The 26,434-nt window shown below is 45.2% G+C and overlaps 1 protein-coding gene across 1 annotated transcript in view; it reads right to left on the bottom strand.

Annotated features, from left to right (window-relative positions):
* Positions 1–9,060: 9,060 nt before the first annotated feature.
* Positions 9,061–26,434, bottom strand: part of LMNB1 (lamin B1) — a 35,885-nt gene continuing 18,511 nt past the window's right edge. The window contains exons 6-11 of the mRNA XM_070412558.1: positions 21,881–22,101; positions 20,856–21,081; positions 19,844–19,948; positions 16,752–16,871; positions 12,329–12,436; positions 9,061–9,759 (exon numbers count right to left, since the gene is read on the bottom strand). Of these exons, the coding sequence (XP_070268659.1) occupies positions 9,718–9,759; positions 12,329–12,436; positions 16,752–16,871; positions 19,844–19,948; positions 20,856–21,081; positions 21,881–22,101 (822 nt within the window). The 3' untranslated portion in view covers positions 9,061–9,717. The remainder of the gene's footprint in view (positions 9,760–12,328; positions 12,437–16,751; positions 16,872–19,843; positions 19,949–20,855; positions 21,082–21,880; positions 22,102–26,434) is intronic.

Raw genomic sequence — 26,434 nt, 5'->3', positions numbered from 1 at the left:
ACACATATGTGCCAGCATGCACATTAAAAAAACACACACGCACATACACATGCATGCACGTGCACACGCGCGCACATACACACGCACACACACAGCCTAAGAATCCTTCCACAGGCCAACACTTGTTTTGTTAATCTCAGTGGGTCTCCTAACGACAGCGCCATGCGGCTAAGTCCAGCACCACCCACAGGAGCGGTGCCTGGAACAGGGTGCGTGTGGAGGGAGGAGAACCGGCAGCAGCTGTGAGCAGCCGTAGACTCAGGGCGATTCAGGGAAGAAGTGGCCGAATGCCCTGCCGGGTCAGGGGACTCAAGATGAGAAGACACATCTGTCTCCACAACTTCCTGGTGGCTCTTCTGAGAACAGAGGTCACAGCCCCCAGTGGGGTCCGTTACCATACGATGCAAATCAATGAATGGGCAGCACATATGTTTGCTTTCGGCTCCTTCTGTCTCTCCTTGGAACTGAGGAGGCCTTTCAAACAACAACCTTCTGGAATCCTGTCCGTTCCTGGTTCCCCCAGAGACGGTATCAGCGAGCATTGACGTGTTTCCCGTGATAACCACCCCAAGTCAGTCACCTCGGGCCAGCCGTAGCCGACCGGGTCTGCGAGAGAGAACACACTGAAAGCAGCCTGCTGAGGATGCCAGGTGCCCTGTGGTACCCACCGAAGGCCTGGTCTCATTGCTGTAACTGGGGACCCGTGTGCCAAGGATGACAAATGCATTCCAACCGCCTCCCTTTCCTTCATAATTCAGTGTTTGCCCACCTTCTCTCACTCCCTTTGGGGAAAGAGCTGCCAAAGACCCAGGTACTTGTTCCAGCCGCCTGGTGGGGAAGGAGGGGGCCCTGGTGGAGCTGCATGTTGCTTTAGTATATCAGTGCCCGGGGACCCGTCAAGCCCCTGCCCAGCTGAAGGCTTGAATTATTATTTATTTCAATGAAAACCTGATCAGCCTACAGACACCAGGGAGGACAGCGAGACGCTGTGGCCGCAGTTCCAGGATCAAGCTTAGCGAGTTGCGGTCAGCAAGGTCCACAGCAGAGGAGGCTGCAACCACAGCGTGCAGGCCCGAGCACTGAGGCGCTGCGGGAGGAGAGGAATGACCACTGGCACGAGCCATGAAATCTTCGCAGTGTTTGGGTCTCAGTGGAAAACTCAGAAGTGACTGCCAAGCATGTTCCAGACACCCTCTCCGTTTCCCGTGTGCGCCCTGAGCACGTGGGGCCCCTTGACGGTCCCTGTCATCTTTGGTTTTAAACTACACGCAAAGGCAGCAATTGGCCAGCCTGTCACAGTGGTGCCGGGTTCACAAAGACCGCCTTCCCCAGAGAAAGAGCTCCGACCGGGACCTGCCTCCGCCACACGATGAGAGGTTGTTTGGAGCACATCCGTGCAATAAAGACTCCTTAGGGGATGGCCAACAATCGTCTAAACTGGGAAAATCCCAGGACAGGTACCCAAGCATCCGATGGGAAATAGCCTCCCTCATAGAATATTCCATTCTCAAAGGAAAAAAGCAGATCTCGCTGCTCACAAACAGTGTTGCTTGTCTCCAAGCGTGCAGATTGGGAATGGGTTTCTCTTTGGGCGGCTTTAGACACAGAAACTCCAAATTTCCAGGTGCGTCCAGGTTTGAGCCCAAATCCCATCCCTTACAGGCAGAGGCGAGTCTCAGAGGCGCAGGACCCACTCGGCCGCTGAACTCCCCGGGAGCTCTCCCACCGGCCTGGGCCCTCGAGTTGAGTGCCTTTGAATTTCAGGTCCAGGACATTGGGGGCGGGGGCGGGGGGGGGGGGGCGGGGGCGGGGGGGGGGGGGGCGGGGGGGGGCCGGGACCAGGGAAACAGCCGGCGCCACCACCCACGTGGATTCCTCCTGGAACCTGGTCGCTCTGCCCCCTCCCCACCACCTGTCTCCCCTGCCCCAGGAGCCTGGCGGGAGTTCAGGTGTCTAGGCCAGGGCCAGCGCACAAAGGGCCCTTAGGACCATCTGCTGTGTCCCTTCCTGAACCGGCGCAAGGTTCGGGTCCTGGTTTTCAAGAAACTCAGATAATCCTCACAGGAAGTCAAGGAATGTGAATACAATGTAATCACGCCTGTCCTGCTTGTGGGGGTCTGTGTAGCTGAGACCTTCTAAACGAGACGTGCCACCTCTGAGACTGCCTCCAACCAGACACATCTTTCCAGTGCGAGACCAGCGGTGCCTTCGTGTCCGTGCAGTTATTTGATTGATGCCGCCCTGAGCTGCAGGCTCCGCCCCTCCGGCCAGGACAGGATAGGCTTTCTCCTTCTTTTTACACTTTATCGCCAGGGCCTAGAACACAGAGCGGCCAGCCCTTAGGAAGTGCCTCATAAGTGTTTGTTGAATTGGTATTTACTCATGACACGAGTAAATGTGGCGCTTCCAGTATTCTCAGTAGCTTTCCTTGTTTCACCACTCAACTGGCCAGGAGAAATATTAACTCGGACCAACACCGGTTTCACTTGGAGACTCACATCCACGCACGGCTATGGACACCCCCCATTTCGTACTGCAAGTCTCACCTTACCTCCCAATCCCCTAACCAAAACCTTTGAAGTAACCACCAGTTTTAAATTCCTATGGATTCAGACCTACTATGTTGGTATAATCTTTCCACGTGACCTCACTGAATCCTCCCATCCTCTCCCTGGAATAGGACTGTTAGTCTCAAGACACAGATAAGGAAGCTGGGAGGCAGGAAAGCTGGCTTTTTCAGGATCACACCACTGAGTGACGGCAACTCTGTGTCAGTAACTGCTCTGACCTGGGCCTCCACTGACAGAGCAAGCTCAGCGGCAAGAACAACGCTGCTCCTCACTCTCGCAGCCTGTCTGTGGAGAAGGCCCATCCAGGTGGGAAAGCACAGGTCTGGGACATGGCCCCTGACTCCCCTTGGCATGCTTTAAAGAATGCTTACTTCTCCATCATTAACAACAATTTTTTTTACCTCCTTTCTAATCAGAGCTGAATCACCAGTTCCAATAACTCTTGTTATTCACAACCCTCCCCCACTGCCCACTAGGATAATAGGGGGGAGGGAGGGGTGTTGCACAGCCTCTGGGTCATTTTAAACAATTCCCAGATATGTTATGACCATGTTGCTTCACCGAGGCCCAACCTGCTTTCAAGTGCTTATGGGTCCTCCCCCACCTCAGTTTAGCTTACCTCATGGTGACTACCCCCCACAGGAGACAAGATCCGAACACTTCATTTCCCCCCACCCCCACCCCCATGTCAGGGGAAGTGCACCCTGAACCGCAGCCAGCTCAGGGGAGGGCGGCCGGGGCTGCTGTCTGAGCTGTGAGCTGGCAGAGTGCAGTGCAGAGTGCAGTGCGGCGGGAGGAAGTCGGGGAGGGAGCCAGAGCCTGCTGAGGAAGCAGCCTCCCTTGTCTGCTCCCGACAGAGTCTCATCTTCAAGGGCTGAGAGGCACACACTGGCTAATCTGCAGGAAAGCACTTTCTAAACTGCGCCGTGCAAATAACACTTCTTACATCTGCCATTAATTTGAAGAACATTAGAAAGAACCAAGATGTAAAATAGGGATTTGGGGGTTATCTGACAGTTGGAATTGTTCCCATTCATCTTGACGGTGAGCAACACTGCTTCACTTGTGAAGGACGTAAATTATTTTCAGAGCGCTGCCTGGGAGAGTAGAGCAGGCCTAGGATACTGACCTGTGATCAGACTGAGTTCCCAAGAAAACGACCGGGTTCTCCGATCTTGGTATTCTTGGTGCCTTGCTAGGCAGTGCCCGGCAAAACCAAATCCCTGTGAATGGTTGAAGGAACGACTGAGGGAATAAGTGACGTAACCTCCGGATTAGGGGAGGTTACGTTACGCACCTGCCAGAGCAGGGTCACACCCACCCGGTGTGGTTCTGAAAGCCGTAAGTAAGGTAACGTAACCACCCTGGGCAGAGAGCCCGGCTCTGTGAAGTCAATACCTGATCCTCTCCCTTTCGCCCTCCTTCCTCTTTTTGGATCTTTGTTGCTTTTCTTTCTTCCTTCATGAGAACGAAGCTGTTCCATGTGTAAGGAAGAGACAATCTGTGGGGCCGTGTGCTCCACAGAGCGAGAGCAGCGCTGGCCCAGAACCCGCCCCAGCCAGGGCTCAGCCGGTTCCCCCAGGGGCGTGACACAGCTTCAGGCTCCTACCGGAATGTCGGGGGTGGGGCCCCCCTGAGTCAGCCCAAGCATCCCCCTCGGGTGCCCAAACCCTCCCTCCTCCACAAGGACCCCCAGGTTTGTAAGCATAAGCCCCTACTTTTCCTGGTGACCACGAGCCTGCACTTCTCAGAGGTCAGTCTGGGGTCTTGATTTCGTTCCTGACACATAATGATGAGAACTAAGCAACAGTGAATGTTCTCAGCTCTTGTTATTTCCAAGGTTCAGATTTCCTAACAATTGTTCTCTTATCAGGACAACTTACAGAGAAATGATCCAACCAGGCAACCGGGAACATGGATCATAGAAAAATTTGGCCCCAGAAAGCGTTTAGGTTCAGTCCTTTGTTGACACCCATTGGAAGGCAGTGTAACAGAGGGGTGGGGAGCGCTGGGCCGCAATCCCAGGAGGAGAAGGCACCAGATGCCGGGCTCGCAGTCAAAAAGGAGGCTGGTTAGAGGGCGGTGTGAGGGGGGGGGCTCCCTGGCTCGGAGGTAAAGAAGGCAGGGAGAGCCTGGCTGGTGTGGCTCAGCGGTTGAGCTTCGACCCAGGAACCAGGAACCAAGATTCTAGGTCAGGGCACACACTGGGGTTGAGGGCTCTATCCCTAGTAGGGGGTGTTCAGGAGGCAGCCAATCGATGTTGTTCCCTCTCTCATTGATGTTTCTATCTCTCTATCCCTCTCCCTCTCTGTCTCAAAAAAAATCTATAATAAAAGCATAATATGCTAATTAGACTAGACGTCCGGTTCCGGCAGCCAGGGGGAAGGAAGGCCTACTCTTGAATTTCGTGCATCAGGCCTCTAGTCAATAAATAAAAAATCAATAAAAACGTATTTTAGTATATGTGCTGCCGAAGCGAGCACAATAAAAACATATTTTAAAAGAATGCAGGGAGAAAGAGAAGGGAAAGGGGGAACAGGTGACGTGGGACGCACCGTTTGGGACACTAGATAATGAACAAGATCACTCGTGGCCACTGAGCTAGAAAGCCAGCTCGTGCCGGAGGTCAGACCTACTCAGCACGGTGAGGTTTCTCTGGTGTGGTCGCACGGTGGACACGTTAGCACCTGTGGCTTACCTGAAGCCACGGGACATGGGACTGTCCCGTTTTAAATCAAAGAAATCAACACCAATATTTGAGGAAATGGCATACCAAACACAGATAAATCTTCAGGATCCACAGACCGGGCCCCTGGGAAGTAATACTCAGCCAAAGGAAGTCTGAAAACCACCGAAATGGAACAAGAGCTGCACTTCTCTGAGAGCAAACTGGGCTGGCACGGAACCTAGGACTCCGTTCAGATTGGGGGAGGAAGCGCTCGCGTAATAAATCTGGGCGAGTATGTTTTATTGTTATAAAGTAATTAAGGTCCTGAACAGCCTGTCTCCTTACATTGAAAAGTGCATTTTGTCTCTGGAGAAATGTCAGCAGAAAACAGGATTTACTGTGCTGTTAAAAGTGAGGGAAAACACATTATTGGGGACTGGAGGGGCAGGAGTAGGGAGTGAGTGATGTCACACACTGGGCCTGATGCTTGTCTCCGGGGCAAACTGGCGCCCGTCCATCTCCTGTTATTCCCTGCCCTCACTCTGACCCTCCAAACAGCCAAGGAGCACCCACTCCCAGAATTGTTCCCTATTAATTCTTCCCACTCAACACTGTTCATATGCAGCTTCCTCTCCAACAACTTGAAATACGACTTCTGTGAGTTTTGCCTAAATATTTTTCCTCATTCCCATCGATTTGGCTCCGAATGTCCCTTTAGTTAAGGCAGGCAAATGGCAGAAACACAGAATCCTAAGTATTGCCTCATTTGGTGCCTGTTTTTGTTTTATTGGGGGGTTAGGGGAAGGATAGGAGGGGAGAGAAAAAGTCAGTCCCCATTTCAGAATCCTGGGTTTTGCCAAGTAACTGTCACTTTTACCAGAACCTTATTTCAGGGGCTCAAGTTTGAACCTTAACATCCTCCTCTGACGGTACCTCCCAAAATTCTTATCCAAGGTGCCACTGCTTCGTGCAATAGAACCAAAGAGAGAAGATCTGCATTTTGTTTAGAAGCCGACGATCCGGAAGCATGGATACTGAAAGATTCTTCTTAATATCTCATTTTGTTTCTAACGTGTATTTTGGCCAGGAAAAGAAGAGGCATTCAAATAAATTCCTTTGCAGATTTAAGATATGATGAAAGGGATGGTGGGTAAGAGAGAAACCAAGAGGAACTGACTTAGGGTAATCACATCTCTTACAAATAAATATATCCATATATGCAAATAAATGTGTACACACATGCATTTATGTATGATGACAGACTAAACTGACAAGGAAATCCCTTCCCTCCTTCCACTATTCAGCTGGTAAAATGTACATTTCTGTTGTAATACAGAGCCCAGCTTAAGAGAACGAGACGTGTCCATAAAGGAACAAAGAACTGAACTCACCGTCTGAAATGTGAGCGTTAGGGGCTGGGAGTAGGGACAGGAACGTGGCCTTGCGTGCGGGCGCAGGAGACCACCTAGAGCGGACTGCTGCACCAATAAGGGCAGGGAACGCCCAGGCAGTGTCACAGTGGGTTTCGCTATCACAAGGTGAGAAAACAACAGGAAAGGCCGAACCATTGCTATCACTGGGGAGCTGGCCTGGAAACCCACCCACACCCTGGGGCACAGAAGCAACCCTTGCTGCAGACGAGGTCACAAGGCTACACACCCCACCAGGAAGCAAACCACCACGGGAGGCGGGGCAGTCAGTAGAGGCAGCTAACAGAAAAATTAGCATCTTAAGAACTCATGAGTCCTAGCTGGTTTGGCTCAGTGGATAGAGCGTTGGCCTGCAGACTCAAGGGTCCCAGGTTCCATTCTGGTCAAGCACACACCTGGGTTTGTGGGCTCGATCCCCAGTAGGGGGTGTGCAGGAGGCAGTGGATCAATGATTCTCTCTCATCATCGATGTTTCTATGTCTCTCTCCCTTTCCCTTCCTCTCTGAAATAAGTTTAAAAAAGAATAGGCAAGTTTTGAAAAAGAATCAAAGGAAACTTCAGAAATGAAAAGTATAGTCAATGAAATTAGAAACTCGATAGGCATGCCCTGACCGGTTTGCCTCAGTGGATAGAGCGTCGGCCTTCGGACTCAAGGGTCCCAGGTTCGATTCCGGTCAAGGGCATGTACCTTGGTTGTGGGCACATCCCCAGTGGGGGATGTGCAGGAGGCAGCTGATCAGTGTTTCTCCTTCATCGATGTTTCTAACTCTCTATCCCTCCCCTTCCTCTCTGTAAAAACTCAATAAAATAAATAAAAAATAAAAAAAAGAAACTCAATAGGCAAGCAGATTACAGAGCTCAGAACAGAATCTGTGTGATGAACCCAAGGCAGTTACTGAGAATGCAGCACAAAGAATCCTAAACCATATGAGAGAGGATGGGCTCAAAGTAGTCGAAGAGAAATCCCAGAGGGAAGAACAGTGAATGGAGACGAAGTAATAATAGTCAACAACATAAGAACATCCAAATTTTTCTTTTTAGTGAAGAAAAGCGAGAGCCAAGCAAGAGGAATAAAAATAAATCTGAGTAAAAACAGTGGTGAAACAACAATAATCGGAGACAAAATGCAAAAATGGGGTGGGAAGTCATGCTTGTTATAAAATAGTTCACTAACCCAGCAATGCAGTTTTCTATGCTGTGTTTGCTCTTAACTCCGTTGATAGGGAGACACATGTAACACACAGAGGCAGCGCGCTCTGACCAGCAACATTCTGTGGGGAGAGCCGCGGTGCCGCTCACTTTCAGAGACGTCCTGTCAGTCTCATCTGTCCATCTGAATCGTCTCAACAATCTACCGCTCACACATTCAAGGGCCCAAAACGGAGTCCTGGATTTTTTACTCGAAATTTCACTAGTCTTTACTACTCTTTGGTATCACAGCTGCCAATTTTTCTTAATTCTTCACTAATGAAAGTGTCATGATTTTTCTAAAACCTAATTTACCAACGATCAAGTACCTAGAGCAAATTCTGATGACAAGAACCCCATCTTGTGGCAAAATGTTTCACAGGCAAGCCTGGCCCCACACCACGTTGCCATTCTCACTGTGAAGATAAATCTGTGTGAGAAGTTATCGTTTTATCTGCTTCACCGACGGAATTTCTAACCCAGCATTTATCTGAGTCTGTGAGGGCACCAGAGGATGCAGTAAATCTGCAGAGCACAGTGATTCTGGGACTCTGAGTTATTTTCAAGTGAAAGCTGGTAGTGTGCAGCTTACCGCAGGAATATTTTAAAAGAAAAGCAAACATTGACTCTGGCTTAGCTCCTGAAATGTTATCATCTGTTAGGTATGGTTCAGATACTCCACATTCAACAAGATGAACTCACTTAGCTAAAGCAATCACACGACAAAATTTCCCCAAACCCGTAACAAACGACACCCCAATTACCATGATACCTGACAAAGGTACCCCCGCCACAGCACACGCCTACCTGTATTTCATATCACTCATACCTTACCCCTCTAAACGGTGGCTTTTAAGCAATATCTTTTTGCCATTTTAAAAGGCAGTAAAACTAGGTTCTAGAAGTATAATCTCCATCTTTTTTTCCTTTACCTCTTCCTTCCTCTCTCTTAAATCAATTTAAAATAAAATAAAATAAAAATAAATGTCTTCCTCAATGACTTCTCCCACTGTCCGACCTATGTTCCCATTTAAGTCTTGTTGTGAAATAAGCTAAAAAGCATAAAGCACTGAGCACAAGTTAAAAAAGACAGTAGATGAATATTAAAACAGCCTTTTATTTGTTAATGTCACATAAGAAATTTAAGCAAGTTACACTATCTTAAAAAAACACAGCTAACGCGTTTTAAGAGAAACCCTCCCTCCCCCTTCCCACCCTCCCCCCATACCCCTGGTGAATTATGAATCTAAGAGAAGAAGTAACCATAAAACAAAGTTTCGTGGAATCCTTCATCCAGGGTGCTTACATGATTAGGTTAATATTGCCATCTTACAAAATTTCTCTTTTCTATTAAAAAAAAAGTTGTAGCCATGATTGTTTATTACAAAAAAATTCAGTACAAAATTTCGATATATTGAAAAAACGCTTTTCCCCTCCCTCACAGCACCGTTATATGTAGCAGAGAATAATCAAGAGCAGATTGCTAATCTATATGGAGCAATCTTCAAATTATGCCCAAACACACAGTGGTTTAATGACCCTCCCTCCCCTTCTCTTCTCATAAGAACTTAAAAAAAACAAAACACATACAAAAAATGTCAAAAAATTTGAGGGACCCTTTCCAAACAGTACAGTGAGTTCAGTGTCAATAATTCACATCTTGCAACAAAGTGTATGGATATGACTTCTTTTACAAAACTTTCAGTGTCAAAAAAGGAAATTAAGGCCATCATTTCGCAGCTTAAAAATTCACATAAAGGAAATATAAAAATATTCTGTGCTTCTGAGAAGGCTCTGCACTGTATGTAGGTAAGGATTACCGTCCTTCTTCACTTTGAGGAAGACAGTCGACTTGAGAAGTTCACATAATTGCACAGCTTCGATTGGTTGCTCGAGGGGCTCCCTGATGAGGAAAAGAGAAAGAGAAAGTCGTGCTAAGAAAGTGGATCACAGTATTTTAATGAGAGATGCTACAAATCCGTATCTTCAAGTGGACCCTCATCATTTCTCATTTATCCTTTTTCATCTGTCCCTTAAGGAATTCTTCCCCAGAAAACTCTAACAAATTCCAGCACAGTGATTCTCAACTCCGGTTACACTGAGGAGCTTAAAGAAAATAAATTCTGATCTAAGTCCCTAGATCAATTAAATGAGAATCTATTTATACAAAATGGTAAAGTTCCTAAGGGATTCTAATATGCAACCAAAGCTGAAAACCTCTGTCCACTAACTTCCTTTTATAACTTAGGAAAGAGATTGATGGACTCCATTCTGAACGACCACATCAGAGAACAACACGCCGGCTGGCTCCTCAACATCCCCGTCCCGAAGCATTTGCATTGGGTTCATCCTCAAATGTGAAAGTCATAGAAAAACTTCCCGTCAGCCTGCAAGGCCACTGGATTCGTTCACCGCTGTGAAGTCCAACTAGCTGATCTGTCCTTCCATCTCCTGTCTTCTGAACCTTGATATTGTTTTCTCTGATCACAAAAGCTAAACACCTCACACATCTTTAACTTCTGTGTTCCTTCTCTCACCCTCAAGTTCAGCCAGTGAGCTTAATGAATCTGCATTTCAATAGTTCCTCAGGGCCCTGGCCGGGTAGCTCGGTTGGTTAGAGCGTCATCCCAATACACCAAGGTCAGGGCACAAACAACAACCAACCACTGAATGGAATGCATAAGTAAGTGGAACAACAAATCAATGTTTCTCTCTCTCTCTCTCCCACCCCCTTCCTCTCTCTCTCTCTCTCTCTCTCTAAATGAATTAAAAAAAAAAAAAAGAAGGACCAGTCCCGCTGTACCTCTGCAATCTCCCTTGTAGTCAATGCCTCTGACACTGTTTCAGTTTCCCCTCTGCTTCAAAATGTGCAGCCGCTACTTGCCCGGGTGTTCTACCACCTTCAACCCCGCCTCTCTCTCAGGCACGCCCTGCAATACAACTGGACGCACAGATACACCTCGTGTGTGAGTCTTGGCATGCCCCCTGGTGAACTAAAGATCACCACAAACTCCCTGCCGCGCCTCCCCTAAGGAAAGAGTGGAGACGTTGGCCCTCACCTGGAGCCGGCCTTACAACTGCTTTGGCGGGGAGAATACCTGGGCCTAGCCTGTAAGGAACCCAGCGCTCTTTGTTTTCACCCTCTTGGAGGGTGCTGCCAAGTTGTAGAGCTGGGGCTGAACTGCTGAACGATGAGCAGCCACATGGAAAGAGATGTGAGGGGCATTCCAGCCCCAGCCAAGCTCCCAGCAACTGCTTGATTAACTCAGTCTCCATCACGGGGAGCAAGATAACCTCCCACCTGAGCCCAGTCAAACCACAGAATCATGGGAAGGAAAAAACCATTGTTTTAAGCCACTAAGTTTTGGGGTGGTTTGTCAATGTAACAACAAATAATTCAAACACCCTCAGAACACCATCGTCTGCCTCTCCTGCCCCAACAATTGCCCATCCCTCAAAACACTGGGCAAGCAGGTTTCCCCGAGATCTCAGCTACTCTGGGGCCCAGAGAGCTCTCTCCAGCGGCTGGCCGACTACCACTCCCGCTGAGCCACCAGTCTCGCCCCTTCAGATACCTGACATCGTTATTTTACTCCCAGTCATTGCAACGTTTCATTAAGGGCCGGAAATGGATCCCGAGCTTGTTTCTTAGTGAAGCCAAGTCTAAAGTATCTCTTCTTAAAGAGTCCCTGAAATGTATGAAGTATCCAGGCCAAAAGTTCATGCTACCTCATATAGCCCACCTCCAGTGGTTCTCCACCATGGGGACTACACGCGTAAGGTAATGTTCGTTTGGAGTAGGATTGGGACTCATAAAGCAAAACGAACAGATTTATAAATCTGGAGACAGTCTTATGAAAAGAGCAGTTTTGATGAATGACCAGACTCAAACAGCTTGAGAATATAAACTGAAGGCTCGTTAGTTATTAGTAATTCCAATTTAATTAAAATCAAATTTGGAACTTCTTTAAGGGCTCTCAAAAGCCCAAGCACCAGCTAAAACCTATCTTGCAATTAGATGATTAGGAACTTAATGTAGCAACGCGTTTGTTTCGTTCTGAAGCTGAATATTGCTCTTTGTTATTTTTTTAAGTTTACATGCAGATGCTTACTCTAATTTAACAGTGTACACTTCTCAATCACAGAACCCTTAGGCAAATAATTTTGAGCATACATTCTAATTACATATGCTTATTTTTAAGTGTCACACATGTCCTACCGTATTATGTACATAAAAAAAAAGACAAAACTGAAATTGGATATAATGAGATAATGTTTTACAAAGGCACGCCAACATTTGTTGCAGTAACCTAATGTACTCTCTCCTGAGGATCTCCTCAGGAAAAGCAGCCCCCATTGTAGATCACTGTTCTGGCTCATCAGGCACAAGGGAAAACCCAAACTCCACTATTGGTTTTGGTTTTCATGTGATTCCATTCATAAAATTTAAAACAAATATATTGAAGTAATACCTGCTGGTGGAAAAGTTCTTCCTCGATCGCCACTTCAGCTCCTTCCTCCTCCTCCTCTTCCTCTTCAGGTATGGTTGTTTTAAAGACTGTACTTCTTTGAGCCACCTCCTAAAAGCAAGAGTAGTTTGATTTTAAGTTGAAACCACACGTAAGTGTAAGAAGTAGCATTCCTACATCAGGGACTTTGTTTAAAGTGGCTCATCAGTAGCTTTAGCTACTGAACAGGAATTTTTGCATAATTAGAAGCAGTTCTTAGATCTTCAATATTCCCTGCAGAGAAGCTTCTGGTATCCAATTTGAAATGCTTGCTGAGAAGGTCCCACTGCTTCGTATCCCATTCTGTTACTCCAAATTCTGTAAATGATTTGGCAGATTGAATTCTTACAACCCTCCACGTGAATACAGAGTAAGGCTCTCTCTTGGCTCCAGCAAAAAGAAGGTGCTAAATAAGTGCTGAATCAAATGAAGTTGGAGCCCTGGCTGGTGTGGCTCAGTTGGTTGGGCATTGTCCTGTGCACCTAAAGGTTGCAGGCTCCATCCCCAGCAGGGGAGTTTATAGGAGGCAGCCAATGGATTTTTCACTCTCACATCAATGTTTCTCTCCCCCCTGCTTCCTCTCACTCTAAAAATCAATTTAAAATATATATATATTAAAAATATATATATATATATATATATATATATATATATGAAGCCCATTGCACAAAGAGATTCGTGCAATAGGCCTTCCTTCCCCTGGATGCCGGCACCGGTTTTCCTCTGGCACCTGGGACCCAGGCCTTCGCTCTGACTGCAGCAGAGAAGGCAAGCCTCTTCAGTCTTCGCTCGGGCGGAGCCTTCAGTCTTTGCTCCGTGCCTGCAAATGCAAATTAACCACCATCTTTGTTGGGTTAATTTGCATACTCATCCTGATTGGCTGGTGGGCATAGTGGAGTGACAACAATTTGCATGTTTCTCTTTTATTAGTGTAGATATATTTTTTTAAATGACGTTGGAGGCCAGCTGCTGTGACCTCAGGGGCCAAGGCAGCAACAGGACTCCCTGATGAGTGAGAAGAAAAGGACGAGCTCCTTTCATTCCTTCAGCAACTGGCTCCTCTTGAATGACATGGAATCAAGACCAATGAGCACTGTTTACTGATAACACTAGTGAAGTGCCAGTGTATTCCACACGTAAAATGGACCGCCCGTCATTCACCGTCCGTGGGACAGGAAGTAGCCATCCCATTTCCTACTGCCTTTCCTGTAGGGACTGCTGACTCGCACAGACACAGCAGTGATTCCATTTAAGCTCCAGGCTGGCAGGGGGAGTGAGTGCCCGGGAGGCTCGGAGCACCTAATTTACGCTGTCCTGTGTCCTAGCGTCACTCAAGCACGATAACGCCTTTACAGGAAGAGGAAGGCGCTAACGTGATGTCAGCGAAAGCTTATCTGAAATTTAACACAGACCAGCTAGTTTAAAATAGCAGAGGAAGAAAGCCACAGTGGCATAGCAATGAGCTTTCATGTTAAATACGTCCAAGGATACAGTGTGTGAGTGAAGTGAGGGAGATGATAGCATTTTGTGGGAATTTTGATAACTGTGGCAGGGCCAGGAAAGATGGGCCATTTTGAGTCTCTCAATTAGCCGGAAACTTCGATTCTGTGAGATTGGTCTATGTCTACACAAACAAGGAGCCGTTTCACAAGTATCTGCCTGCTTTAACCAAAGTATAATTTAGATCAATTACATTTCTTGGAGCTGAGCTATCATTTGGGAGATTGTGGCATACATACAAAACAGAAAAGATTCTCAAAAAGCTTTTTAAGTACCCAGCTTTCCTCAACTCATCTTAAAATAAGGAAGGACTTTTTCAAAATCTGTTGCAGATTCTTCACATTCTAGCTTCTGGCGGCTGAGCTATATAGCATTTACTGTTTTCCGGGATATAACTACTCATTTGTTATTCGAGGAGCCGATGGTTAAGTTATATCTCTGTAAAGGGAAGTAATCATTTGCATAGATAAATTTCAGTTGTGCCTATATTCTGCTAGGTACAGAGAGACTGCTTTATTTTTTATTTCCCTCATACAAAGACATTTTATTTTCTATGTTTTTAATCATCCAACACTCCCTCCCTCAGTTCTCAGTCAGAGCCCCAGTTTCACTGGACACCCCTCTCTCTCACGGAGTGTGACCCCGTCTTGGAGGGGGAGGGAGGCTCAAGCTGGCCCCAGAACTGGGTTAGAGGCGGGCACGTGAGCCAAGCTGGCACAGTAAGACACGGGAAGCCGCTCTTTCCTATACCAAGCCAGCTCCAGGGGCAGCCAGCAGCCACCCGGAACCCACGAGGGAGACAACGTGGGAAGCAGAGACAACAGGGGGACCCATGGGTCCAGCCCACTATCTCTGGAGTTTGGGTTTTGTGAGCCCACGCATCCCCATTCTCTGAAAGCCAGTGTAATTGGGTTTTCTGACATTCTCAATGACTCAGCAAGAAGAAAACAGGCACAGAAAACGAAACTGGCTTGAGCCAATTACCTTCAAGGTTACAGAAAAGTGGTCTTTATGGTGATGAATACAGATCGTTGCAAACAGATCTGGGACCTGCTACTAAACATAGTCTTGTGCAGAATTAAATAGCTGACAAAAGTCCTCGTGGCAGTCACAGAAATCAGTAACTACATTGTGATACCACCCTTGCTGCTGACAGAAGTCACTAATAGGGCCTAACAAGCAGGAAGCAATCGTTTGTTAAAAAAAAAACCAGACAAACCAACCAACAGATCTGACAGTCAGTTGTCTCATTATGAAGGGAAACCCGAGCTTCCGGTCGCTTCATGGAAACGTCACTGAGGATTCCACCTCAAGACCTCTCCCAGGCTCCGGCACCTGCTTTATGCACGTCATCGGATCTCTGGAGTGGGTTCTGAACCTGCTGCATTCCAAATATCCTCCTATTAAGATTACTTCTAACTTGGAACACATTTTCACACAGAAAAGAACGCTATGGGTGGCAACTAGATTCCACGGCTCACACAAGCCGATTTCATCTGCCTTATAATAGTGCTTTTCAGTCTGAGCGAACCACCGCTCCTACATGTTTTGAAAGAGATGTGTACTCTGCCCATTTCAGTGACAAAGAAACCACCAGCACAGGAGCTACAGAAATCCGAGCACTGAGGCGGCAGCGCCAGCGACCGCTGGGAAGGACTCCAAAGTGCTGCAGGCAGCAAGCCAGGGCTGCCGCGCGGAGAACAGGAGGGAGACCCCGCACCTGGAAGCCTGTGAATTACTGAGGGCACTCCCCTACCCGGAGAACCCAGCAGGCATTTGGAGGTGAGTTTCCCAGATGCACCCCCAAAATTAACACAACTGAGGTCTACAGACAAGACAGATGCCGTTCCATTCCCAGCCTCGGCCTGAGGCGAGGGGCACTCCCCATCCTGCAGCGGGTTCCTTGCGTGGAGCAGTCTAGTCATCAGCGCGCTGACAGTGAGGGAGGATGGGAAGGGGGCCGGCACAGGCCTTCCTATGCAAATGCCTCAGCCCCGTGACAACACTGTTAATCATTTTATTTCTCTGAACTTAAGTGAAGGTCCATGTTGGAGTTTTATAAAAATGTATCCAGGAAATTCTTACTGAGTGCCTATTATGTGCCAGGCACAATGCCAGGAAAAAATGAGAATAGGTCCTTGCCCTCAGTGTACTTACTACTCTAGTGAGGGGCCCATCTGGCCAGCGCAGGCCAGGGCACGAGGCCTGCACCTGGTCCTTGAGGACAGAAGCAGCCCCCGGGACACTGGGATTTGCCTGAGACCACTCCCTCCCAAAGACACTTGTATCTCCTGGTGCACACGCATGCACTCATAGGTGTGTGTGTGTGTGTGTGTGTGTGTGTGTGTGGTGGGGGCACCAGGTGACTTTACCTGACATTTGGGGATGGGTAAGGTGCTTTGATAAGAATTCTAGGACTGACATGTTGAAAACATACACATCAAGCAGATCTTCAAAATCCACACACACTGACAGCTAGTGACAAGGTTGGTAACATTAATGTTCACTAGAGACCAGATGCTGTTCCAAGCACCTCCCAGGACTGTCTCATTTCTGTTGCTCTCATTATATTAATGTTAGCTCACTTATATTGCCTTATCTCCATTTTAGAGAAAACTAAGCGAGCGAAGGAAGCTGCCAAGGGCACACAGCCGTGTGCGTGGAGACAGCGGCGTGGCCAGGCTCACTGAGCCTCTGCTGTCACCAGTCAGGGCTCTGACACTCATACTGCGTCCCCACGTCTGAAGTCAGCGTCTCCTTGAATTAGATGGCAGCCCTGGTCTGATTTAAGCAACAGTCACTTTTTGATTTCTGCAAAGAAATCACACTTGCGTGATGAACTTTGAAGTAGACACGGTAGTGGTGCTGATAAAATGAATGGCCATACCTCTCCCTGAGAATTTCTCAGGATGACCTTCACGTCTTCGCCAGTGCCCCAGGAGTTCTGGTTCTTCCAGATGAGGTCGGTGGGAGGACTGGCTGTGACACCCGCGTTTGCAGCCCAGATCTGGAAACAAAACCAGGACATCAGTCTACTCAGAACCCATATCCGCATGCCAATGACAGCAACATTATGAGGAGAGTTGAACACCCAGTAGGGCTGATTCTAAAGGCCTTGGGCCTGTGCCCTAGCCCCAGACCTGCTGTATTAACTGGCTGTGTCAAGGAGAACCCGCAGAACTGATCTGGGCTTCAGCTTCCTCATCTGATAAATGAAAATGATGACACAGGGCTCGGAAGTCAAGCTGCCTACACGCATATGCCAGCTCCTCTGCATGTCAGCTACCCTCGAGAAAGGGACCTTACTTTTGTCATCCATAAAATGGGACAGAAATGGTACCTAGAAGATTGAAAATTTTTGTCCAGAACAAGCCATTACCCACCCACAGGGAGTGGCTGGCTTGCTCAGTGAATCTGAGCTCTCACTGTCAGCATTCTATTAGCTCTATGAGCTCATGTGAAGGGAGCCTTCTGACCCCTCCCACAGGACTACCCTCCAGCTGCCTGCAGCAGGAGTCAAGGAGAGGACTAACTTTTCTCAGACTTTCTGGAGGAGACGGCCTATCGAGAATGCTCGTGGAAAGTGGTATGTCTCCAACCAGGAACCGTGTGAAATGGAACTCCAAACAGATACAGGAATATGACTGCTATTGAAACAGGCAAAACAAAGAAAACAATCGCATTCCCCTTTCACTGGCATGAAAATACTGCCATATTTTTAATGTACTTATTGGCAGAAGAATATGGGTAAAGTGGAGAAAACTTTAGAGTAGAAAACGTAGGTGTGAATCCCGGACACATCACTACACCTCTACACCTCAGTGTGCTCACCTGTAGGGCCATGATGCCCTGTCCTGATCGTCCTAAAAACCACATGAAAATAGGAAAGTTCTCTACCAGTAACATGTTTTACAACACAAAGGGCTATCTGATGGCAGACGGAGACTGGAGATGGTCTAGGCCAGTATACTTTCAAAGGTGGAAAAAAATCTATGAATTGCTGATGAGGAGCCCTTCCTCTTTAGATCCCACATGCAGCTCCCAGGTCTTCCATGGGCGTTACACATGGAAAGGGTCAGGGGGCATGTCCTGGGAGAAAACTGGAAAAGGAATGCATCTGGGCAGACTTTCAGATCATGTGGAATGATAGTGTTTTCCTAATTGCGAGCAATACTTTTCACTAGTCCACATGGAATCGCATGGTTGGTTGCGTGTTAATAATAAGCATAAAATATCAGCAATCTTACTGGGTAATTTATCCTAAAAGTAATAAATATGTCCTCGAGCCGAGTTGCACAATATGGTAGCCACATGTGGCTGTGAGCACTAGAAGTGTGGCTGGTCCAAATGGAGATATGCAGGAAGGACATCAGTTGGAAGAAAAACAATAAAATATCTGACATAATTTTTTATATTGATCCCATGTTGAAATGGTAATATTTTGCATATATCGGGTTAAATAAAATGTAGTGCGAAAGTTAATTTCACATCTTTCTCTACATTTTTTAATGTGGCTACAAAAAAATTTACAATGACCTGTGTAGTTCTCTTATTTCTGTTCTAGAGTTTTAAATTCATCTTTGCTATCGCCCTGTACAATTTTATAGATTAATCACTTATCATGACCATGTTCCAAAGAGCTTCTTCTCACGTTTCATGCTACCGACTAGAGAAAAAAATGTATTCCAGTATTTTATATGACAACTGGCTACTCCCCTAGTCCTACAGAATATGTATCTGTTTAGTCCTGCAGAACTATATGCAGTGGAAAATGCAGTGATTGGCATAAAGGCTTCACATTACTTTAAAGAAATAGAGAGCACACTCAAATCTGAATCTTATGAATTAAAATGTTAGATGCTTTCCACTACATTATGCAGCTTCCATAAGACAAATAATAAAAAACTGAGCAATTTTCTCACTATAGTAATTACTACGGAGAGGAAAGGATAATGTAGTTAGGGTATTTGTTCCCATTTTACCCATGATTATAAAATTAGCATCTGATATTTTCACAATGTGGCATCACGCTCTATGAATACACTTTTAAAAGAGAAGTTCTAACCTCTTGAGCCTTTGATCTTAGACACTAAGGTTTATATCCATCAAAATTTAAAACATGTTTAATATTTTTTAAAAGAATTGATAAAAAGAGCCATCTTTACATTCTTTAGGATGAAAACAGTAACTTCTTAAAGATCTCTATCAAAGCTAACACATTGTTTGTTAAAGCTACTTACTAAGCTAGAGCAAAGGAACCTTATGATTGACCAATGAAAATTCTCTAAAAATGAGCAAATGATATTTAGTAACTAGTGAAGATGCAGTGTTTCAAACACAGCAATAGAGAACCATTTAGAATTCAAAACAGAATCAGAATGGCACAGAGCCCATCTCTCTAAATCTAGAGCCTTTGATATTATGTAAAAGCCCCGTGTAACTTTTGGTAAAATACTATGTTTAAAGGAGTGGCTCTTGAAGAGCCTATCACCTAATGACTTCCATTGAAAACGTAAGTAGTCCCTATCCCAGCCCTAGAGATGGTGGCTAAGGTAAGTGGGGCCTGGACACTAAACCCTGCCCAGATCAGATTCTGATGCTCATCTGAGACTAAAGGCTGTCGCTGTAAGGCAGGTCCCAGCATAATAAATAGATGGCCTTCCTAACTGTTCTCTATGCCAAGCAGTATCTCCTCAAGTACCCTGGGCTACAATGGTCAGCCAGGAGACAGCCGTTTTACATCTACTCATGTAGACAAAATAGAAAGACTTCATAGGTCAATTCTTTCACTTCTAATAGACAACTGCAGCTCTCAATAGCACAGAACTTTTAAACTCTTTAACAGCATGTGTGATTTCCTAATAACGTCAAAGATGTTTTAATGCCCGTTTCTAAAATGCTTCTCTTTAAGCCAATCATTTTCCTGAATTACTTTGTTAGGTAAGACAATGAAGTTAACTGATGACTAAAGTCACTTACTGTAACAGTCTGCCCTGCCTTCAGCACATATCTTGAGGTATATTTGTAACTGACTGATGTGTCTCCAATTTTTCTAATCATCTCCCAGCCTCCCATTGGTTGATCCTATTCAGAGAAGAAAATAAAACAAGGTCACTTCAAATGCACAGAGAGTTATGGAATAATCAAACCAACGAGTCTATATAGGAAATTAATCTAGCTTTATGGCTGACTCTCATGATTCATATTTTCCTATTATAAAAAGAAAATATGGTGCCCTGGCCAGTGTGGCTCACTTGGTTGGAGCATCGTCCCATACACCGAAAGGTTTCAGGTTCAATCCCCGGTCAGGGCACATACCCAGGTTTTGGGTTCCATCCCCAGTAGGGGCACAATCAGGAGGCAACCAATTGATGTTTCACTCTCACGTCGATGTTTCTCTCTCTCTCTCCCTCTCCTTCTCCCTCTGTCTCCCTCTCTCACCTTCTCTCTCCCTCCCTCTAAAATAAAGAGATAAAAAAAGAAAAGAAAATATGGCTTCGTCATTCATCAGAACAGCAACTTCGACAATACTGCAGATTAAATGTGGGCAGAAGTGGTCCAGATGCATTAGCATTCGTTCACTCATTCATTCAGAGAGCAAATATCTAAGTCTGGCTCGTATTTCCTTCTTTTCATGAAGTTAATGGCTGTGAAAGAATGCCCTCCATTTACACCCACACTCCAAGTTTTTCAGAAATCTCGCAAGGGTAGGGAGTAACAATAATCCATCCTTGGAAAGGCCACTGTGACAAAATGACAAGGAGTGACCAAAAGCCCTGGCTCTTCTGTAAGGAAGGGCTAATGAAGAAAATCTTCAAACCAACTAGCGCACAAACTCCTCTCCCCCCTCCTGGTTTCATTTACACTTTCTTCATGAATGTAGGTGAAGACCACTAAACCCAAGTAAAGGCTGAGGAGCAATTACAATTGTTAAGATAGCCCACCAGCCAGCAAAGTCTTGCTGGGGGAACAGAGGGGCGTTGTTTTTTACCTGCTCGGAAGTGTTCTTCAAGCGGATAAATTTCCCGTCAACATCTATCTCTTCAATACAGATGTTCCCGGTGGCTGAGGCGGAATGAGAGATGCTAACACTGCTGCTCGCCTCGGATTCTTCCACGTCCACTCTCTTCCGTTTCCCTCTAGTTGTGCGCACGCTGCGACTTGAGGATGCTCGTGAGACTGTCACGCGGGAAGAAGGGCTCGGCGAGAGCTTCAATCTATACAGGAAAACAATGCTCCGCTTATGAAACACACTTCCCCTCCTGCCTTAGAAATGGCTATCGAAGCCCTGCAGGTGCATTTCTACAGCAAAACATGACTGGCGATCTGTGAGACCAAGCCGGTGCACATCCTAACTAAGATGAACTTCTCTGCGCTAGGATCCCCACCATCATTTTTCTTTAGAGTAACAATAATTTGAATGTTCTCCCCAGGAACGGAATATAACCATAATGCAGAAGGCTTGGGAAACGAGAGGAATTCGCCCCATCGACCATCACCCTACACAAACACTGTTATATTTACTTTACTTTTTAAAATCTTGTCATGCCTGCATTTTCTTTTTTACAAAATTATAATCACAAATGTATGCAATACTGAAATTGAATGGCTTTTTATTCTAAACCAGATGCTTTTCCATTGGAACTTTTTTTCTGAGAATAGGCATTAAAAGGACTTATACACTAATCCTGATTTGAAAAATAAGTATAAAGTTTCTTTCAGCAAATCTGATATTTTACAACTTATTAAATTATCAAAACATTTTAAATTTCAAAGGAAAGACTTCATCCTGGCACAGTTCAGCATTTATAATAATAATAATAATAATAGACTGCTTGAGCCCCAGTTTTTGTTGCTGAGATAGAAATATGTTCTATTACTATGAACATTTCAACACCTAGGTGTTAAAGGAAATGACAGAGAAAACATTTAAAGTTAACCTAGTTTTAAAATATAACCCAATCCTATTTACTCTTATTTAAATAAAAAGGGTAGGGCAAAAAGCAGGCTGCTCACCTCTCCTCTTCGCCTTCGAGGAGTTTCCTGTAAGCGCTGATCTCCATGTCCAGGGCTAACTTTACGTCGAGAAGTTGTTCATAGTCGTTCAGCTGTTGCTGCATCTGGTCCCGGATTTCTGCCATCTCCCTCTCCTTGTCAGACAGCATGCGCCGCGAGTTGTCTCTTTCTTTAGCAAGCAAGTCCTCCAGCTCTTGAATCCTCTCCAAACAGGCTCTAGACTGCAGATTCAAGGGAACACACTGACTTTCGAGGAACATTCCCACATTAGCACAGGCGGCTATTTTAAACCACGAACCACTGCCTGGGTTAGGAAGCAAATAGAACCCTAAGGAATGTCTAATATTAGAATGCAAGAGATTTTGATTTTAAGAATTTAAAAACCAAAATTCCTCCAATATAAAATGCAGCCCGCAGGAAATGCCTTTAAAAAAGATATAGCCATCAAATGTCATAAACACACCTATAATTTTTCTGTATTTGACCAAATAGAACAGAATTCTAAACTATGGTTTTCATGAAAGTCACGGCCGACTCCCCTACAACGCTTTTAGCTCAGAAGTATAAATCAACAAAAGTAAAGAGCTAAAAAGGTAAGAAACTTATTGACTAAAGAACACACAGGGGTGGGTGTGTTTGAGAGTTGCTGGAACTATTGGGCAACTGTACAGGGACTCTGGTTGTCCTTTTAGGGAATGTGCCCCTGTGGGACTGCTGTGCTCACCCAGCCCGCAAAGACTACACAACACAGTGTGCTCTGCCAGATATTATTGTAAATATAAAAACTTCACATTTGGTATTTTAAAAAAATGAGAAATTATACATCCTATACCAGGAAGTTCATCCTAGAAACCTTGTGGCTCACTAGGTAATTATTCCTCTATATTTCTCCAAGACAGAATTCATCTCAGCAGCCTCAGAAAGTGGCAAAGGCAATCAACTCAAAAAGACTGACGGACAGCTGAGGCCCTGGGAGTCCGGAGATAAAAGGAGCGCTACACTGTGCAGACACACTGCGCTCTACAAGGGAGATTTATTTCTCACAGGGGAGTGGGTAATAAATTGTGAAACTGCTTTATATGTATACTGGGTTTCAACAAGCACGTAAACAGGATAGAAGAAACCAGGTTTCTTACTCTCAGAGAGAAAAATTACAGATAAACGAGAAAGGGAGCCTCAAACGAACCCTGGGGTACAGGGTAGGAGTCAGAGACATCAGTATGAATTTGTATTTAGCTTAACATAAATACAAGTAGACAAATAAGTGTGCAAACACGGGTTAGCATACATTCATGGATGACCTAGCTCTGCCTGCAGGAGGGAGCCCGGTCTCATGTGCATGTACCCTTCTCCAGCAAGGAGAACTAGGGCTCCTGGGAGAAATGGCAGAGCTGAGGTGAGGGCAGGGAAGATACAAGATGAGCCTGCAGCACCTCAGAGCACCAGGAAGTAAAGAAGTGCTCCCAAGTGGGGGCCTCACAACCCACCCGAAGAACTCCTACTGGCCGAAGCTGGTAAAATAATGTAGTACTGGATCATAACCCAATGAATAAAATATCCACGAGTCCACCCTGATGTGAACCAATACATAAATGTGCCAATAGGGAAGAACTATACCTCTACTTCAGAGCTCCAGTTAATAAATGTAGACAGGCCACCTCAGGATGTGGGGCTGAATCCCTGCCCTTCACCCCTGACAGCTCGAGAATGAGTGTGGGCAGGGAAGAACGGTAATCTGGCTGTGGAGAAACCTGGCAAACCCCACTTTACCCAACTGTGAAGGTTGACGTCACCAGGGATGTAACGTGGATGTCACGTCGTCCCTGATGTGATGCAACAAGAAGGGCACCTACACCCATTACCCAGGCTAATCAGGAGAAAAGCACCCGATAAACCCAGATTGGGGGACAGTCTACAGGACGCCTGCTAGTGCTCCTCAGTCTGTCATGGTCATAAGAACAAGGGAAGCCTGAGAAACTGTCCCAGACCAGAGGAGGCTGGGGAGATGAGTTCCCTGGGGCAGAAAATATGACAGTAATAGAAGATGTGGTGAAACCCAAACAGTCTGGAGTCTACCTACTGTCAGGTCTTAGTTCTGACCATGAACAAAATGCTAACAAAAGATAAGAAACTTATTGACAAAAGAAAACACAGGGGTGGGTATGTTTGAGAGTTGCTGGAACTATTGGGGAACTGTACAGGGATTCTTGGGGAACTATTGGGGAACAATGGGGGCAATGGGAGGAGGGAGACAGGAGAACTGTTTGAACCATCTTCCCAACTTTTTGGTAAACCTAGAATTACACCCCCCAAAAAAGTTGTTTAGAAAATAATCAATCAATCAATTAATTAATTACAATTCAGAGCAGCATCTAACATTCCGTATCAGAAGCAGGCCTTCTTCCTAACAGTGATACCAAACATAATCCCTGCCTCTGAGAGCTTGCACTTAGATGCATTTGCAAAAAAAATGCTATAAACTGAGAAATACATTTTTTCCTCTCAGGTTTCTTATATGATCTTTCCTCTAAAAGAAAAATATACATAAGTCCAAAATGTCTCTTCTTCGATGAATCTCTTCACCTTATTTCCATGTGGGAGGTAGACAGACAGGGCAACAAGGTGGAATCTAAAGGGGCTGATGAGACACAAAGTAGCCAAGATTCAGGGAGAACCTCTGCGCCCAGATTTGTAAACCCTGAAACGCCCCTATGTGTTTGCCTTTGATGCTCCAGAGTTCCTTAGGAGAGAAAAATCAACATGTAGGATAAAAAGGTTTTAAAGTTATTCTGAATCATTTTGTTGTTTAAATAGAAATATTTAAATTCTATTTTAAATAGCTGCACTGCATCTGTTATGTAGTGAAATCCATAGAACGGGACATGAGAAGCAGGCTTAGATTCTCCCTCCCAATCCTGCTGTTAGCTGCTTAGGAGACCCTGGGCACTCACTAAACCAGTATCCACATTTGGAAAGTGAGGAGGCCTAATTATCTGTAAGATCCCACCTCTAACTCTAAAATTTTATGACTGACCTCTAATGGTCTTGTGTTTTATTTTATTTTATAGTTTGTAACAATTTATTGCACTAGTTTATTATGCTCTAGTTGCAATAGCAGTTTCCCAGAGTCTGGGCGTAAGAAAAACAAAAATTAGACATGCTTTCAAAGTGCCTCTGGACACGCCTGCATACAAAGAGGCTCTGACCAACAAATTAATTTGGCCAAAGTAAAAAGTCTAGATAGAAATGAGAGAAATGCTGTAAGCAATATGTAAAATTCCTAATTCCAGAACATAATACTGCTAACATGTAGTATTTAAAAATATTTTCTAAAGTCAGCATTTTAAAGGCTATGTCCATTTAAAATAAAATTTAAGAAGTACTTCACTAACATGAGTCATAACTGAAAGGAAATTCTGTGGCCTAAAAAACAGCATGATGAAACTGATATGACTCAATAATAATACTATTAAGATGTACACCAGGAAAATATTGAGAAATGGCGTTTTCCTTTTTGATGATCTTTCTAAGGCTAAAATTTATCAACGAATGGAGATATTCCTCAAGGTATATTATTTATCATAAAATCTGATACCAGTAATGAACAGGGGAAAGGATCACCCCTCCCCGTCAGAATAGTAAAACTATTTGTTTTAGCTATTTACAATGTAAAACTATTCTGCTTGAAGGATGTGCTCCTCTCCTATTCCCTAAGGAGTTAGCTCCAAAAATCCCCTGGGCCCTGCCTAACATCAGTTAAAATCTACTAAACTGAAGTTAACAAAAAAACTTGCAAGGATGGGCACATAACTGATGGGCACAGTCAAATGGATTAAACAGCAGGCAAAAACATGAATAATAAAAGCTAGGGAAACGTAAAATTGAAGGAGAAGGGACAACTGGGATATAATTTATTAAATGGAGAAAAAGTAGTAAATGTCAAGTCAGAGCAAGAACAAAGAGGCCTGTTTGGAAAGGTACCTGTTAAGATGCTGTAATGGAAAAAAAGAGTATTAAATTCCTAAAAGAAAATCTTTGAAGAGATTGAGATCTAAAGTGAAGAACTGGACATACTTTAAAAAAAAAAAAAGAAAGAAAAAAGAAAAAGCCCGGCCAGTGTAGCTCAGTGGTTAAGCGTCAACCCATGAACCAGGAGGTCACTGGTTCAATTCCCCATCAGTGCACATGCCTGGGTTGTAGGCTCGATCTCCAGTAGGGGGTGTGCATGCAGGAGGCAACCAATCGATGATGTTTCTCTCTCATCCTTGAAGTTTCTATCTCTCTATCCTTTTCCCTTCCTCTCTCTCTAAAAATCAATAAAATCATTTAAAAACAAACAAACTGGAAACTAGGAAAGAAACCCATTGATCAGTCTGTAGTCTCTGGGCGAGCTGTTAAACTCACCTAGGTCTGTGTTCGGGCTGAGCGAACTCAAAGGTCCTTCCAGCCTTACTGTTCCATGAAAACTTCAAAATACTACATATAGGCACTATAAAAACTTCAATTTTAATTTTTTTTATTACCTTATTTTTGTAAGTCACTGTCTGCTTTGTT

Source organism: Myotis yumanensis, unplaced genomic scaffold (assembly GCF_028538775.1).
Source record: "Myotis yumanensis isolate MYYU_CA2020_CCGP unplaced genomic scaffold, mMyoYum1.0.hap1 SCAF_4, whole genome shotgun sequence".
NCBI classification, from domain to species: domain Eukaryota; kingdom Metazoa; phylum Chordata; class Mammalia; order Chiroptera; family Vespertilionidae; genus Myotis; species Myotis yumanensis.
This window is presented reverse-complemented; position numbering and strand designations above follow the sequence as displayed.